Source organism: Orcinus orca, chromosome 13 (assembly GCF_937001465.1).
Source record: "Orcinus orca chromosome 13, mOrcOrc1.1, whole genome shotgun sequence".
Taxonomy (NCBI): Eukaryota; Metazoa; Chordata; class Mammalia; order Artiodactyla; family Delphinidae; genus Orcinus; species Orcinus orca.
The window spans coordinates 10,225,001-10,242,553 of record NC_064571.1 but is presented as its reverse complement, the minus strand read 5'-3'; the positions used below and the strand labels follow the sequence as shown (position 1 = coordinate 10,242,553).

At 44.6% G+C, this 17,553-nt stretch overlaps 1 protein-coding gene across 1 annotated transcript in view; it reads right to left on the bottom strand.

Annotated features, from left to right (window-relative positions):
* ACOXL (acyl-CoA oxidase like) overlaps positions 1 to 17,553 on the bottom strand; it is a 371,113-nt gene that overhangs the window by 320,939 nt on the left and 32,621 nt on the right. Inside the window, 2 exon segments of the mRNA XM_033401938.2 lie at positions 7,569 to 7,594; positions 7,597 to 7,651. Coding sequence (XP_033257829.1) covers positions 7,569 to 7,594; positions 7,597 to 7,651 — 81 coding nt within the window.

The following is a 17,553-nucleotide window of genomic DNA, read 5'->3' as shown; positions in this document are numbered from 1 at the left end:
ACACACCCACCCCTGAAGCCAGCTACACCCTGAACTCTGCGAGTATAGCAGCCAATAGGTGCCTTTTTTCTGGGATCACTGCAATGGCATGAGCCCCAGTGGACACAGTGACCCCCAAGGAAGACCTTGCAGGGAAGTGGCAGAAATGGCATCTTCACATGCTCCTGTCTGACAACTGTCATCAGCCTCTGGTGAGGACCAGTCCCTGCATTACACGTGTGTCATCAGCCTGACGCTAACTTCCGGAAAGGCCGCCCCATCAACTCAGACTGAACCACTTGACCAGGTGAAACGCTTTGACATCACGACGGACGAATTTCACTAATCACATCTCACATAGGAGGCGCCTTTCATTTGGAGAATCGTCAAGTATCCTCGGAAGATGCTTAACGCCCTGATTTCTCAGAGCCCTGCTCTTCGGAATCACTGCCGACCCTGCAAATTGCATAACTAATTCCAACCCAGGAAAATGGAATCCATCCAGATGGTAAATTTTTTTTCCCCTAAACCCTCTTGGAAATCAAGTTAAAGAAAAATATTTTTCTAAAACTAAAACAGGTTGAATTTTCCAGCCTTAAATCTCTTTGGCTGGTGGCTAAAACGTTCTTTACAGTATAGTTTTCCTAGGTTTTACAATTTTTTCCTTCTCTTTGGAAAGGGGAAAACAATGAGTGTTTCAGCCACCTTTTGAAAGACTCCATTCACTAAATGCTATTAGTAGGAGCACCGGGCTGGGTGAGTGAAACCCACAGGTTTGTGGAAAACTACAGGAGTTAACCGAGGCAGTGCCTGCGGGACCCTGACTCCCGCAGTCTGTCCAAACGTGGGCCTCTTCCCCCACGTGCTAACCAGTGTGTTGCCAAAGCCACATGCTCCAAAGAGCAGGGAATCTGACCAAATGGGGGAGCCCCTGGAGGGCTCTAAGCAGACGACTCCTTGGCCCAATGTACACTTTGAGCAGGTGCCTCCTGTAAGGGGCATGGAGCCCAGCCCAGCAGGCAGACCAAAGGTGCCCAGCAAGTGGCCGCCACGGTGAGCCGGTGGGTGGTGGTCAGACTACAAGCCAGAAAGAGGGCCCTCACCAGGAACTGAACCAGCTGACAGCTAGATCTTGGACTTCCCAGCCTCCAGAACTGTGAGAAAACTCATTTCTGTTGTTTAAACCAGCAGATCTGTAGCACTTTATCATGGCAGCCCAAGCAAACTAAGACAGAATGAGATGATTCATATAAGGCGAAAAGCTAGCCGTCATGGGGAAGAAGAAAAGGAAGCAGGTCATGTTTCTTTGGGCTGTAGAGTCCGTCCAGATTGCATCAGCCTGTTTGGCGGGAGACCTTGGGCCGGCTCCCAAGCTAGAGTGGGGATTCAAAGCCCTCAGGAGAGAAAGTCTCCCTGGCACCTCTGTCCTTTTCCCACCCCCTCACTGTGAGTCACTCTCCAAGCAGCCCCTGGCTCAGCCGGCACTTGGCTGCATGAGTTCAGCTGTGTTTGTCCAAAGCACTGAGGGATGCCTGGAGCCTCTGGATGACACGGACCCGGCGGGTGAGAGAAGGCGCCCCGGCCTGCGGGGTGAAGATGACGCTGACGAATTGATGCTCAGGTTGATGGCTAGCTCAGGTGACCAGGAAGGCCAGCAGGGGCCTTGGGCTGGCACCGAGATCCGGGGAAGTCGTGACAAACCCAGGGCTCACCAACCTGCTCCTGAGGCACTGCGTCCCCTCCCTGGAAGTCTCCCTCCAGCACCAACAGGAAAGGCAGCCACGGCCTCCTGGGCTGGACCAGAGGCACAACCTACACGTTCCGCTAACTGTCTAGGGTGTCCAAGCACAAGAAAAAAATTCACCTGCAATGAATGATGTGTGGGAAAGCAAAAGGGGTGAATCATCATTTTTGTTAAGTGTTCCAAGATTTTTTTATTGTGATACAATACCTATAACAATACTATAAAGTTTGCCATTTTAGCCACTGTTACACACACAGTTCAGCGGTATGAACTACATTAACAGTGTTGTGCAACCATCACCACTTCTTATAAAACGTTTTCATCACCCCCCAACAAACTGTGCCCATTAACCAATAACTGCCCCAATTCTCCTCTTCCCCCAGCCTCTGGGAACCTGTAATTTACTTTCTATCTCTATATATTTGCCTATTCTCAAAATTTCACATAGGTGGAATCATACAGTATTTGTCCTTATGGGTCTGGTTTATTTCACTTAGCATCATGTTTTCAAGACTCGTGTTGTAACATGTACCAGAACTTCGTGCCTTTTTATGGCTGAATAATATTCCATGGTACCTCCAATATTTTGTTTATCCATCCATTTGTTGACAGACACTTGTATATACAATATTTTGTTTATCCATTCATTTGTCGACGGACACTTGTTTCTTTCCACCTATCAGCTACCGTGAATAACGCTGCCACGAACGTTGGTATACAGGTATCTATTTGACTCCCTGTTTTAATTCTTTGGGGTATATACCTAGGAGTGGAACTCCTGGATCATATGGTAATTCTAAATTTAACCTTTTCAGTAACTGCCATAGAGTTTTGATTTTATGTATTCATTTAATATTCATGTACTGACCCCTCCTACATACCAAGACTGTAGACAGAGACAGTCTTCAAGGAGTTTGTCCTCTAGTGGTGCTAAGAGACAAACAACAGACCTGTGAATAAATACATCAATCCAAAATGGGTACACTGTATATATGTACCATATCTTCTTCATCCATTCCTCTGTTGATGGACATTAGGCTGCTTCCATGTCCTAGCTATTGTAAATAGTGCTGCTATGAATATTGGGTTGCATGTGTCTTTTTGAATTACAGTTTTCTCTGGGTATATGCCCAGTAGTGGGATTGCTGTATCATATGGTATCTCTACTTATAGTTTTTTAAGGAACCTCCACACTATTTTCCATAGCAGCTGTATCAATTTACATTCCCACCCACAGTGTAAGAAGGTTCCCTTTTCTCCACACCCTCTCCTGCATTTATTGTTTGTAGATTTTTGATGATGGCCATTCTGACCCATGTGAGGTGATACCTCATTGTAGTTTTGATTTGCATTTCTCTAATAATCAGTGATGTTGAGCATCTTTTCATGTGTTTGTTGGCCATCTGTAAGTCTTCTTTGCAGAAATGTCTATTTAGGTCTTCTGACCATTTTTTGATGGGGTTTTTTTTTTTTTGATATTGAGCTGCATAAGCTGCTTGTATATTTTAGAGATTAATCTTTTGTCAGTTCCTTCGTTTGCAAATATTTTCTCCCATTCTGAGGGTTGTCTTTTCATCTTGTTTATGATTTCCTTTCCTGTGCAAAAGCTTTTAAGTTTCATTAGGTCCCATTTGTTTATTTTTGTTTTTATTTTCATTAGGAGGTGGGTCAAAAAAGATCTTGCAGGCTTCCCTGGTGGTGCAGTGGTTAAGAATCCGCCTGCCAATGCAAGGGACACAGGTTCAAGCCCTGGTCAGGGAAGATCCCACATGCCACGGAGCAACTAAGCCCGTGCGCCACAACTACTGAGCATGCACTCTAGAGCTGGCGCACCACAACTACTGAGCCTGCATTCCACAACTACTGAAGTCCATGTGCCTAGAGCCCGTGCTCCACAACAAGAAAAGCCACTGCAATGAGAAGCCTGCGCACCGCAACAAAGAGTAGCCCCCGCTTGCTGCAACTAAAGAAAGCCCACGCACAGCAACGAGGACCCAACGCAGCCAAAAATAAATTAATTTTTTAAAAAAAGATCTTGCTGCGATTTACATCAGAGAGTGTGCTGCCTATGTTTTCCTCTAAGAATTTTATAGTGTCTGGCCTTACATTTAGGTCTTTAATCCATTTTGAGTTTATTTTTGTGTATGGTGTTAGAGAGTGTTCTAATTTCATTCTTTTACATGTACTTGTCCAGTTTTCCCAGCACCACTTATTGAAGAGGCTGTCTTTGCTCCATTGTATATTCTGGGCTCCTTTTGTCACAGATCAGGTGACTACAGGTGCGTGGGTTTATCTCTGGGCTTTCTATCCTGTTCCATTGATCTATATTTCTGTTTTTGTGCCAGTACCATACTGTCTTGAACACTGTAGCTTTGTAGTATAGTCTGAAGTCAGGGAGGCTGATTTCTCCAGCTCCATTTTTCTTTCTCAAGATTGCTTTTGCTATTCGGGGTCATTTTGTGTTTCCATACAAATTGTAAAATTTTTTATTCTAGTTCTGTGAAAAATGCCATTGGTAATTTGATAGGGATTGCACTGAATATGTAGATTGCTTTGGGTAGTATAGTTGTTTTCACAATATTGATTCTTCCAATACAAGAACATGGTATATCTCTCCATCTGTTTGTGTCGTCTCTGATTTCTTTCATCAGTGTCTTATAGTGTTCTGCATACAGGTCTTTTGCCTCCTTAGGTAGGTTTATTCCTAGGTATTTTATTCTTTTTGTTGCAATGGTAAATGGGATTGTTTCCTTAATTTCTCTTTCTGATCTTTCATTGTTAGTGTATAGGAGTGCAAGTGATTTCTGTTTATTAATTTTCTCCCTGCAACTTTCCTAAATTCATTAATTAGCTCTAATAGCTTTATGGTGACATCTTTAGGATTCTCTACGTATAGTATCATGTCATCTGCAAACAGTGACAGTTTTACTTCGTCTTTTCCAATTCGGATTCCTTTTATTTCTTTTTCTTCTCTGACTGCCGTGCCTACGACTTCCAAAACTATGTTAAATAACAGAAGCGAGAGTGGACACCCTTGTCTTGTTCCTGATCTTAGAGCAAATGCTTTCAGTTTTTCACCATTGAGAATAATGTTTGCTGTGGGTTTGTCATATATGTATGGCCTTTATTATGTTGAGGTAGGTTCCCTCTATGCCCACTTTCTGGAGAGTTTTTATCATAAATGGGTGTTGAATTTTGCTGAAAGCTTTTTCTGCCTCTATTGAAATGATCATATGGTTTTTATTCTTCAATTTGTTAATTGTGTATCATGTGTATCACATTGCTTGATTTGCATATACTGCAGAATCCTTGCATTTTGCTGTGCAATAGAAGCTAACACAACATTGTAAAGCAACTATACTCCAATAAAAATTAATCTTAAACCCCTCCAAAAAAAAAAGTGATCATAAAAAAAAAAATGGGTAAATGCCATGACAGACTACTGCAAGGCACAAAGACAGATGACAACATGTACGTGGGATTTAAACTGCAGGCTTGAGGGAGGTTTACCTGAAGGAAGGACACTTGAACTGGGACTTGAAGAATGAGCAGGTGTCAGGCAGACGAAGGAGGGGAAAAGATCGTTCTAGGATGATAGCATGAGTGGTCCAAATATGGAAACAAGGGACTGAAAGAAGGCCAAGACAGCAGATCTCCCGGGTAGGACTACGTGGCACAGAAGGTGTCTGGAGACATGAGTGTAGGGCCATACCCCACGAGAACCTGTGAGACATGTCAAGGGTTGGAGGGTTTCTCTAAAGCTAACAGGAAGGGGTTTTCAGCTGAGATTGATGTGATCAGAGAAGCATTTTTAAAGATCCAGTCCTTTAAATCTATTCAAATTTCCTTCTAGGATACTCAGGAGTAAAACTTTCTTAAAAAGCTTTTTATTGTGGAAAATTTGAAACAAAATAGAAGAGTATCATAAACTCAGTGATGCCCAGCTCATGATCCATTTTATTAATCTTTCCCCCAATTCACTCTCCCATTCTATACCCCAGATGATCTCGAAGTTTATCCCAGACATCCTGTCATTTCATCCATAAGTAGTATTTCCTATGCATCTGTAAAAAATAAAGACTCTTTTTTTAAAAAATTTATTTTATTTATTTATTTTTTGCTGCATTGGGTCTTTGTTGCTGTGCGTGGGCTTCCTCTGGTTGCAGAGAGCGGGGGCTACTCTTCATTGCGGTGCGCGGGCTTCTCATTGCAGTGGCTTCTCTTGTTGCAAATCACGGGCTCTAGGCACGCAGGCTTCAGTAGTTGTGGCACCCAGGCTCAGCAGTTGTGACTCACGGGCTTAGTTGCTCTGCGGCATGTGGGATCTTCCTGGACCAGGGCTTGAACCCGTGTCCCTTGCATTGGCAGGTGGATTCTTAACCACTGCACCACCAGGGAAGCCCTAAAGACTCTTTTTAAAAGCATGACCCTACAACCATTATTCCACCTCAAATATAATAATAATTCTTTAATACTGCCAAATATCCAATTTCAAATTTCCCCAACTGACGTCTAGTTTTTCTTTACAGTCTGTTGTTTGAACCAGGATCTAAATAAGGTCCACATATTGCAATGGGTTGAAATGTTTCTTAAGTCCTGCTTGAAACTACAAGCTGCCCCTCCCTCATTTGCTCAAACATTCCCTATGCAACTCTGTGCACCAGGCTCAGTGCAAGACCCTGGAGGTGCAGAGGAGAGGGCTCCCCACCCAGAGAGCTGCAACACCCTATGAAGACTTCCCCATGGTCATGGCCCACCGGAGGCTTGCTAAAGAGAAGGCAGGTGTGGGCATATGGTAAAAGCACCAACGGAGGATCATGAGTCTGAACCAGGACCCTCTAGGATTTCTGAGAGGAGGATCTATTTGCTGCATCTCAGCTGACTTTCTTCTCTCTGGAAGCCACAGCCAACCCATCCCAGAGAGAAGAGACCCTGTCTGGATGAATTCATAGGGAAGCCAGTTTTCCCCAAAGGACCTAATGGTGGGCGCCCTCACCCCAGCTGGTGCTCACAGATTTCTTCGTTTTTAATTCCTACCCATTTTTAAATGTCTACATTGCAGAACAGAAAGTTTCCATCTTGGACTCATCAATGATTGACCTGCTTTCTTGTCTGATCATTCATTCATCATTTTCTAATTATAATTTCTCCCCTTTGGGGACATCAGGACTGGATATTTACAGGTGGGGACTGATTTGGTGATGCAGTGGTGTCCAGGGAGGGAGAAGAGGGCACATGCAGGGCCGCATGCCTGCTGGGAGGCTCAGGGCACAGGAAGGGGCCACGGCAGTCACACCTTTCAAGCTATTCTGTTTACCATCCTTGGTGAACTGGTACATGCAAAGCAAGCCCACAGTGCAATGCCATTTTATACCCATTTGATCAGCAAAAATGGAGAAGTCTAAGAATTCCAAGTGCTGTGGCACATTCACCCAAAGGAATACCTTTCTGTAGTCAAAAATTAACGAACTTCCATTTATATACCGTTCTAGAAATGGCAAAACCATGCAGATGGAGAATAGACTAGTGGTTGCCGAAGGACAGGGATAGGGTAGGGGCTGTGTGCAGTTGAAAATGGGCACGACTGGGCTTCCCTGGTGGCGCAGTGGTTGAGAGTCCGCCTGCCGATGCAGGGGACACGGGTTCGTGCCCCGGTCCGGGAAGATCCCACATGCCGCGGAGCGGCTGGGCCCGTGAGCCATGGCCGCTGAGCCTGTGCATCTGGAGCCTGTGCTCCGCAACGGGAGAGGCCACAACAGTGAGAGGCCCGTGTACCGCAAAAAAACAAAACAAAAAAAAAAAACCCCATCAGTTCATGAAGGGCAGGCTGCCCAGTGTCTCTCACCTTTACTCCTGGGGCCATGTCTGCTATGAGAGGACTTCTCCTATGACCAGGCTCCGACTGACAAAATTCTTTGTTTTCTCTGCCTGAAAACATGACAGACCCAATGTCAAGATTTCCTTACAGTTTTTTCTGACCGTTTAAATTAACATTTTTTTAAATAATAAACAGATGTTACTTTTAGAATAAAAAATTCAACACAGCCAAAGCAATTTTTAAATTAAGAATAATTCCACCACTCTACTGAACAGTAGCCAGTGTTTTCATCCCTTTTTAAAAAACTTTTATTGAAGTCTGGTTGATTTACAATATTGTGTTAGTTTCAGGTGTACAGCAAAGTTATTCAGTTTTACATATTTTTTTTTCTTTTCAGATTCTTTTCCATTATAGTTTATTACAAGATATTGAATAAGTTCCCTGTGCTGTACAGTAGGACCTTGTTGTTTATCTCTTTTATATATGGTAGTGAGCATCCTTTTTTAACGGGGTCGTCTGGTTTCTGACCACAGACGAAGTAAAGACTCTCACACGATAGGAAGTCGACTGCATGTGCATTGAGGCCAGCCCCTGGCAGACTCCCCTTTGGCCTCATGTGGACTTAACCAAGTTTGTCCCTGGGCCCCCTCACCACTACCACGGTTCTACACAGCAACTCACACCTGCAGCATCTCTGCACCGACGCGCTCCCACCAACAGCAAGCAGCTGGCACAAGTCCAGGTGACAATCTTGACGTCTTGGACAATCTTCCCAGACAGAGGATTTGGAAGATTTGGGAACATTCTGGACACAGGAAAAGCAGTATTCTTCCCTTTCCTTTCTAACCACAGAGCATCTCAGGGCTTTGATTAAAAACCATGAGGTCCGGTCCCCCTTTGTTACCCTTTTCTCCCTTGCTGTGCACAGCAGTCTCGAATCCCAAAGCTACACAAGCATGCTCTTCTCCACCAGCGAGAAGTGGGACAGGGCAAGAACACTGTCGCTGTTTTATTTTAGAATTTCAGAGGCAGGTGGCATTTCTTCCAAAGGTAATTCCAATTATCTGTTGTTGGAATTAATGCTAGCCTTTCGCATTCACCAGTCTCTTCTGAGATGCAGCCAACAAAGCTGGTGCTTGTTGCCCATGTGCACGAGTGCATATGTGTATGGTGCGTGTATGCCTGTGTGTACGTGTGCGTATGTGCGTGTAAACCTCCCCACCAGCAGGAGGAGGGGCCGACCTTCCTTGGAGGACAGTTTCCATACTGGCTTAGACTCTCTCCCCAGACACACTCTGCTTTCCCTCCCATAGGTTTTTACAATGTTTCTCTCAAGCATTATTAATTTTATCAAGCAGTAGACTGTCAACATTTATGACTCTTATCGTGGCTCAAACCCAGTGCATCTTGTATTGATTATTTCCTAAAATACTCCTCCAAGGCTGGAGCACGTACCACTGCCTGGCTCCAGTATCCGCTCACACGGGAGGGTTCGTTCCCAGCAAATAATAAAAAACAACTGTAGTGGATATTCGCGGGCTTTTTTGGAGGGCCCCTGGGTCCTCTGTCCCGCAGATCCCCACAACAGTCCTCCAGGAGGAGCTGAGCAGGGCAGGAAGTGCTGACCCCGTGTTACAGATGGAAAAGTCTAGGCTCAGGGAGGTCAAAAGACTTGTCCAACCAGGGTCACCTAGTAAGTGGTAGAAAAAGGGCCAGAAACCAGATCTTCGTATTCTTCACATGGACCTCTTGTCCCCAGCCCTCAATGCCCTTCATTGTTAAGCTGGAGGGAGCCCCGGGACCCTGGGTGGTCCAATCTTTATCGCCAGCCCACCCTCTTTTGTACCACCAGCCTTGTCGCAAGAGAGCACCTGACACCAACACGTCCCAGTGCCCAGGTAACCTTGCTGACAGTCACCCCAGCCCACCTCATTCCAACAACCCCCTCCTCCCCTTAAACCACTTGCTCTGCTGGAGCCAAACCTTAACCATCAGGACTAAGTAAATCCCTCAGAATCTCCAACCGGTCTTGGTTTTCTTCATATTTCATTCTCTCCATTTACACTGTGGAGGCAGGAGAATAACTTTGTCTTTGGTGGTATCCAACTGTGGTCATTTTTACTCACCAGTCTGAAATAAATTGCAGTCACACTTGCTAAAGAACCAATCCCAAATGTAGCCATCCTGGAGCATTATAAATTGTTCGTGACAGTTCTCTTCCTTCCCGAGTCTCTGCACAGGACCGTGATCTTTGCTATTAGATCCAAAGGGCAATGCTGTAGGAGTTTGCCATTAATGCTGTGATGTTGATTTAAGCATTCATTTGGGCTGGTCCATCTCAAGACATCGAGCAAAAGTTCCAGAACTAAGATGAGGCTTGATTTGATGGATTTCCTTACTAGCATATATTTTTAAATATCTTTTCCACACGTAAATTCTCTCTTCAGTTCTTCTTTCATTTCCGATCCACTAACTGTTCTTTAAAAATGTCTAATATTGGCAAGGTTCCCCTCACATTCAATTGGCAGCATACTGAGCTGCCCATACTGATAATGATCAGTCAATAATTAATGTATTTTTCAGCATACATTTTTGCAGTATCTCTACTGTATCAGTAGCTGCCTTCATTTAGATTTAATACATTCAAGCCAAACTCAATTCCCATATCAGACTGTTAGTTTATAGTAATTTTTAATGATAATGATTCCATAAATGTATAGAGAATATACTCAAACTTGTATTTTATCCTAAATTATACCCCATGCCATTTACATTTTTGTTTAATAAATTCAGTCTCAAACAGAAGGAAGGTAGTTTTCCCGAAAATAAACCCCACTTCTTTGTAGAGCACTTGATGTATCAGACCTTCATGATGTAATATTCTGTTAACAAATCAAATTTTACAAAAATGTATATTTTTGGTTTTATAAGCCCAGAGAGTCTCTAAAAGACAAATCTTCTTCTTCAGCTAAAATCTTCTTCTTCACCACTGCTTGTGTATCTATACTCTGAGCTGTCTTCCCTCTGATATTAAAGACGCTTGCTGTCCCCTTCATAACCCATCAGTGGGCCCCATTAGGAGCCCTACCAAGAGGACCGGGCAAAAACAGGTTCCTGATCTTAGTTTTCTAACATCAGTCCCCAAACTGGCATATTTGCTTCTTCTGTCTTCTAGTTTCAATTTCCCTATTTTAGTTACATCGTCTCAGTCTTACTGAATACATGTCCTTTTTTACAATGAGCCTTAAATTATTTTAGAAAGAGAAGGAATCAGAGTAAAATATACAAATAGAATAAATAAATTTTCAAGGCTTCAAGGATTCAGTCATCTGGGGCCTGCTCTAAACAAGGTTGTTGCTTACTGGGCTATCCAGTCCTGACCCTCCCTCCAAAAGAGATCCCAGGGCTTCTCTGGTGGCGCAGTGGTTGGGAGCCCGCCTGCCGATGCAGGGGACGCGGGTTCGTGCCCTGGTCCGGGAAGATTCCACATGCCGCGGAGCGGCTGCGCCCGTGAGCCATGGCCACTGAGCCTGCGCGTCCGGAGCCTGTGCTCCGCAACGGGAGAGGCCACAACAGTGAGAGGCCCGCATACTGGAAAAAAAAAAAAAAAAAAAAGAGAGACCCCAATTCTGGCCACTTCTAACATCTCCCACCATCATCTTGCACCTGGACTATTGTAACAACCTCCCAGCTGGCCTCCTGTTCCACTCTGCCCCAAACATCAGGCATGGTGATCTAATATTCATTATTAAGGTAAAATTTATATACAGTGAAATGCACAGAGCATAAATGCATGAGTTCTGGTCTATTACCTACCTATGTAACCATCACACCAATTAAGATCATGGAATGTTCCCGTGCCCCCCAGAAAGTGCCCTCTTGCTCCTTTTCTGAGTCCCTGCCCCCTACAGGCAACCCCTCTTCTCTTTGCATCAATATTCACTAGCTTTGCTTGTTCGTGAACTTACATAAATGGAATCGTATGGTATGTACTCTTTCACGTCTGTCTTCTTCCAGGCAGATAAGGCATTCGTGTGGTTTTCTGTATCTGTAGCTCATTCTTTTGTATGGCTGAGTGGTTTGCCATCTGTGAGTACTCCACAATTGGTCCATTCTCTGACTGCGGGACATCTGGGTTGTTTCCACCTTGGGGTTATTACGAATCAAGTTGATACAAGCATTCATGCACAAGTCTTTTGGTGGATATGTGTTTCCATTTCTCTTTTGTAAACCCCCAGGAATGCAACTGCTGGTTGAAGGGTAGGTTTATGTTTAATATTGTAAGGAAGTGTCAAACACTTTTGCAAAATGACTGCACCATTTTCCATTCTGACCAACGATATATGAGAATTCTAGTTGCTCCACATCCTCAACAATATTGTCAGACTTTCCTATCTTTAGCTATTCTCGAGGGATTGTAATATCACCTCATTATGGTTTAAATGTGCATTTCTCCAATGACTTAAGATGCTGAGCACATTTTTATATGCTTATTGGCCATTTGGACTCTTTTTTTTTTTTTTTTTTTGCGGTACGCGGGCCTCTCACTGTTGTGGCCTCTCCCGTTGCGGAGCACAGGCTCCGGACGCGCAGGCTCAGTGGCCATGGCTCATGGGCCCAGCCGCTCCGTGGCGTGTGGGATCTTCCCAGGCCGGGGAACGAACCCGTGTCCCCTGCATCGGCAGGCGGACTCTCAACCACTGCACCACCAGGGAAGCCCTGGACTCTTTTATGAAGTCCAAAAAATCCAAACTTCTCACTGTGGCCCCTACGTCTGACACTTTCAAGGATTTTGCCCATTTTTTAACTTGGGTTGTGTGTCTTTTAATCATTGAGCTCTAGGAATTCTTTATATGTTCCAAGTACAAATACTTTGTATCTGGACATAACTTTTTTTCAGATATATGCATTGCAGATATTCTTTCCTAGTTTGTAGATTGCCTTTTTTTTTTTGGCTGAATTGGGTCTTCGTTGTTGCGCGTAGGCTTTCTCTAGTTGCGGCAAGCAGGGGCTACTCTTCGTTGCGGTGCGTGGGCTTCTCATTCCGGTGGCTTCTCTTGTTGCGGAGCAGAGGCTCAAGGTGTGCGGGCTTCAGTAGTTGTGGCACGTGGGCTCAGTAGTTGTGGCACACGGGCTCAGTAGTTGTGGCACACGGGCTCAGTAGTTGTGGCTCATGGGCTCTAGAGTGCAGGTTCAGTAGTTGTCGCGTGTGGGCTTAGTTATCCTGCAGCATGTGGGATCTTCCCGGACCAGGGCTCGAACCCGTGTCCCCTGCATAGGCAGGTGGATTCTTAACCACTGAATCACCAGGGAAGTCCTGTAGATTGTCTTTTTATTCTTTTCATGATGTCTTTTGATGAACAACGGTTTTTAATTTTGATAAAGATTGCCTTATCAGTTTTTTTTCTTTTACACTTTCAATATTTTGAGGTCCTCTCTAAGAAACCTCTGCCTTCTCCTTTGTTCTTGTACAAACGTTGTTAATTGTGGAATTTGTGTTCAGGTGTATAATACACCTCAAATTTTTTGTGTGTGTAGTGTGAGGTCAAGATCAAGGTTAAATTTTTTTCTATAGTTTTATCAGTAGTTCCAACACCATTTATTGAAAAGACTTTCATTTTCCCATTGAATTGCCTTGGCAACACTGTCCGAAAATCAAGTGAACATATGGGTGTGGATTTATTTCAGGACTCTTCATTCTGTCCCATTAATCTATGTGTCTACCCTAATGCCAATACCACATACTCTTTTGAGCAGCTTTTTAATGTCCTGAAATCAAACAGGGAGAGTCCTCCAAATTCACCCTTTTTTAGAATTGCTTTAATGATTCTAGGCCTTTTGCATTTCCATGTATGGTTTTTGAATCAACTTATAAATTTTGATCAAGGAACTATAACACTTTTAAAATAAGCATTACATTGTGCTTGCCTTCTTCTTCTTCCCCACCCACCCTTGAGAAAACCCTCCAATGACTCCATTTACCTTGGCAAAAAATCCAAACTTCTCACTGTGGCCCCCACGTCTGACTCTTCTTACTCGCTGCTGTTCCTTATCCTCTGCTGATTCTCTCCTGGGACCACAGAGTGGGATCCCTGAGCAGAGTGCTGGGAGGATTCTGTGACAAAGGCTGTCTGTGGCCATTGTAATTCTGCCCTCCCCAGGGGCCTTGACTACTCCAGGAAAGCCCAAGAGAGGAAGGATGAAAGGTGACATTCCCACGGCTCTGTCCAAAGACATTTTTCATCTGTCACAACATTATTGCAGTATTTTGACAGTTTTGGATTTTCCAAATTCTTGCCTTAAACTTAATGCCTCTTCTCTGGCAGCATGCTTCATCCCAAATTCCTAGCTGCCTTGAAAATGTTTCTGATTATTAGTGTAATCACATAATTTATCAATACTGACAACACGTAATGATGAAGGCATCGTATTGACATCACCAGCCTGATGCATGAGGTTACTTTGCTGTTGACGAAAAATGCATTATTTTACATTGATTTTAATTGAAGAGTGATGGATTATGTACCTTGCAACTTTACTGAATTTGTTTATCAGTTCTAACAGTTTTTTTGGTGGAATCTTTAGGGTTTTCTACATATAAGATCATGTCGTCTGTGAACACAGATAGGTTTACTTCTTCTTTCCCAATTTACCATGCTTGATTTTTATCGCCAGCATCGACAACCACCTGACATAAATGTACTTTATTAGTTTGTAGCCTGCCTCGTCTCTAAAATGTAAGCTCCATAAAGCAGGTATTATTTTACCTGCTTTGTTCACTGCCTCTTGAACTACCTCATAGTAGGTGTTCAATAAAAAATCGTAAGATGAATGAATCACCTAGCCTGGCACATAGTAGGGACCTGGCAAATGATAACAAGTAATCATTATTGTTATTTTTAACATAATATTTCAATGCAAGAAGAATAATTATGCCTTAAACTGAGAAGTTTCCATTATACAGAATGGTTTCCAGTGCAGTAAATAAATAGCACCAGGCTTCCAGCTGCACCGGAGTCCCCAGGCAGGTCCCAGCTCACTCCCTGGCACGCCCTTTCAAGTAATCCCTGTGGCTGTCATGGATGACAACTCAGTTCAGGTGCCAATCTACACAGAGGAACTTCTATAAACAGGCCCTCCCTCTATCCTGTCATCTCTGCTCAGATCCTCCACAGCATCCCACGGGGCCAGGGCTGACCCGACCAGAGCGCTGGCCAAGTGGCCAGGGTCCAAGTCGTGGAACCAGAGCCGGGACAGGGCCTCCTGCCAAAGGCAGCAGCACACAAGGCAGAGCAGGGGCAGCCTGTCCAGCCCACTAGGAAAAGCCTGGGTCTCAGTACAAACAGAAGCCAGAGGACCAAGGGCAGAGCCAAGGCCAGGGTGTTGGAGCCAAGAGCTCAAAGTCAGGAACCAGTCCTGGGATGGGACTTCAGTCTCTTGGTGAAACCCCTGCTCAGCTCCTTTTCTGCAACATGCCAATGGCTTCAGTGTAACTGCTTCCTGGGAAAGGCTGCTCCTTTTCTCAGGGGTTCATGAGGAAAGCAACAACGTTCCCCATGCCCTGTTGCCTTCTAAGGGGAGCTGACTTTCAAATCTTTTTCCATTCCAGATCTGATCACCGCCCCCCACCCCGGTATTTCTCTAAATACAAAAACCCAAACCATCCCAAACTGACACTATCTTAAATTCTGATGGAAATTTAATAATTGCAGTATAATAAATATAATATACACTTGATCTTAGCCAAAAGGCCGAGAAACGATAATAATAAATATAATATAAATATGAAGCTGCCAACCCCCCTCCAAGCTGATCTGAGATGGGTGGTTTGAGAAAACAGTGGACGATTTAGACCAGCAGTTCTCAAGCTTTAGACCCCTTTATACTCTTAAAAATTATCTCGGGTACTTCCCTGGTGGCACAGTAGTTAAGAATCCACCTGCCAATGCAGGGGACATGGGTTCGATCCCTGGTCCAGGAAGATCCCACATGCCATGGAGCAACTAAGCCCAAGAGCCACAACTACTGAGCCTGCGCTCTAGAGCCCGTGAGCCACAACTACAGAAGTCTGCGTGCCTAGAGCCCGTGCTCCACAACAGGAGAAGCCCCCGCAGTGAGAAGCCCACACACCGCAACGAGGAGTTGCCCCCGCTTGCCACAACTAGAGAAAGCCAGCGCACAGCAACAAAGACCCAATGCGGTCAAAAATTAATTTATTTATTTATTTATTAAAAAAATTTTTTTTAATTATCTCGGATTCCGGACTTACTTGGTGGCACAGTGGTTAAGAATCTGCCTGCAAATGCAGGAGACACGGGTTCGAGCCCTGGTCCGGGAAGATCCCACGTGCTGCAGAGCAACTAAGCCCATGCACCACAACTACTGAGCCTGTGCTCTAGAGCCCATGAGGCACAACTACTGAAGCCCACACACCTAGAGCCCATGCTCCGCAACAAGAGAAGCCACCACAATGAGAAGCCCGTGCACCGCAAAGAAGAGTAGCCCCAGCTCGCCGCAACTAGAGAAAGCCCACACGCAGCAATGAAAACCCAACGCAGCCAAAAACTAAATTAATTAATTTTTTTTTAATGGCAAAAAAAAATTATCTTGGATTCCAAAGAGCTTTAGTTTATGCAGGTTGTATCTATCAAGTTACTGTACTAGTAATTAAAGCTGAGAATTTTTTAAATGTTTATTCATTTAAAAATAACAATAATAAACCTATTACATGTTAATGTAAATGACATAATTCTTATGAAAAATAGCCACAATTTTCAAGCCAAAAACTAAATCAATGAGAGGAATCGCATTGTTTTGCCTTTTTACAAATTGTTTTACCATCTGGCTTAATAAAAGACAGCTGGCCTCTCATGTCTGCTTGGCCTCTCATGTCTGCTTCTGCACTCAGTCTGTAGCCATATGTTGTTTTGGTCGAAGTTGATGATGAAAACCTGGTGTCGTGCACGCAGGTAGTTGGACATCTACTTTTCAGATAGTAACAGAAAGGATCTTAGGTACACCCACGGGTCCTCAGATCCTACTTCGAGAACCACTGGCTTCGGTAATGATACTACCGTGCCCACGGCCCACGTGGATCATGGGGGTGAGGACGAGAGGAGCTCAGGATGAGAGAGATGGCTGGGGACAGGGTTGGGGGGTAAGCAGTCACGGATGGAGTGGGGAACGTCATTATCCATTATCCATTGTCCCCAGTCCTCACTACAGTTGGCCAGGAATAGCCTGAGTCCCACTGGCTCCCTCCTGAGAAAAGGAAATGTTGGGTGGAGCATCCCTATGACAGCCCTGCACCATGATTGGGAGGGACGAAATGCTGAACGGGAGCAATTCAGAAGAATTAGAAACAATTCAGGAGAAACAGTACAGGGTACCAGGAAAGAAGGACAGTGCGTCAGTACTCAAGCCAGGATGCACACTGCATCACCTGCAAGGTTTAAATGCTGATCCGATGAGCCTGACCAAAAGCCTGGATGGCGAGAGTTTGGAAAGCTCCGCAGGCGGTTCTAATGTGCACCCTGGGGTGAGACCCACCAGATTTGAGTGGGCTCAGGAAGCAATCCACCTGGCTTTGAATCCATGCTCCACTAGTTATATACACAGCTTACTAGTTGTATGACCTCTGACCAATTACTCAGCTTCAGTTTGCTCATCTGTAAAATAGGAATACCACTAGGGATGTCGGGAATATTAAATGAGATCATCCATTTAAAGTTCTTAGAGCTGTGACTGACACAAAATATGTATTTAGTAAGTGTGAGCTGTCGCTGGTTATGGTGATTTTTGTGCAGGCTGTCAGCCTCTGTTGGCTTCCAGGGTGTCTCTGAGGAGGGTGCCACACAGACAGGACCAGGCACCCAAGGGAGGGGCTGGGGTCCAGTCCGAGCACTGCCACAAAGCAGATGTCCCAACTGGGTCCTCCGTCTCCTCATCTGGAAATTCCAGAAGTCAGAGACCTCCCCCGACGCAGGACCCAGTCCTGAATCCTCAGAGAGAG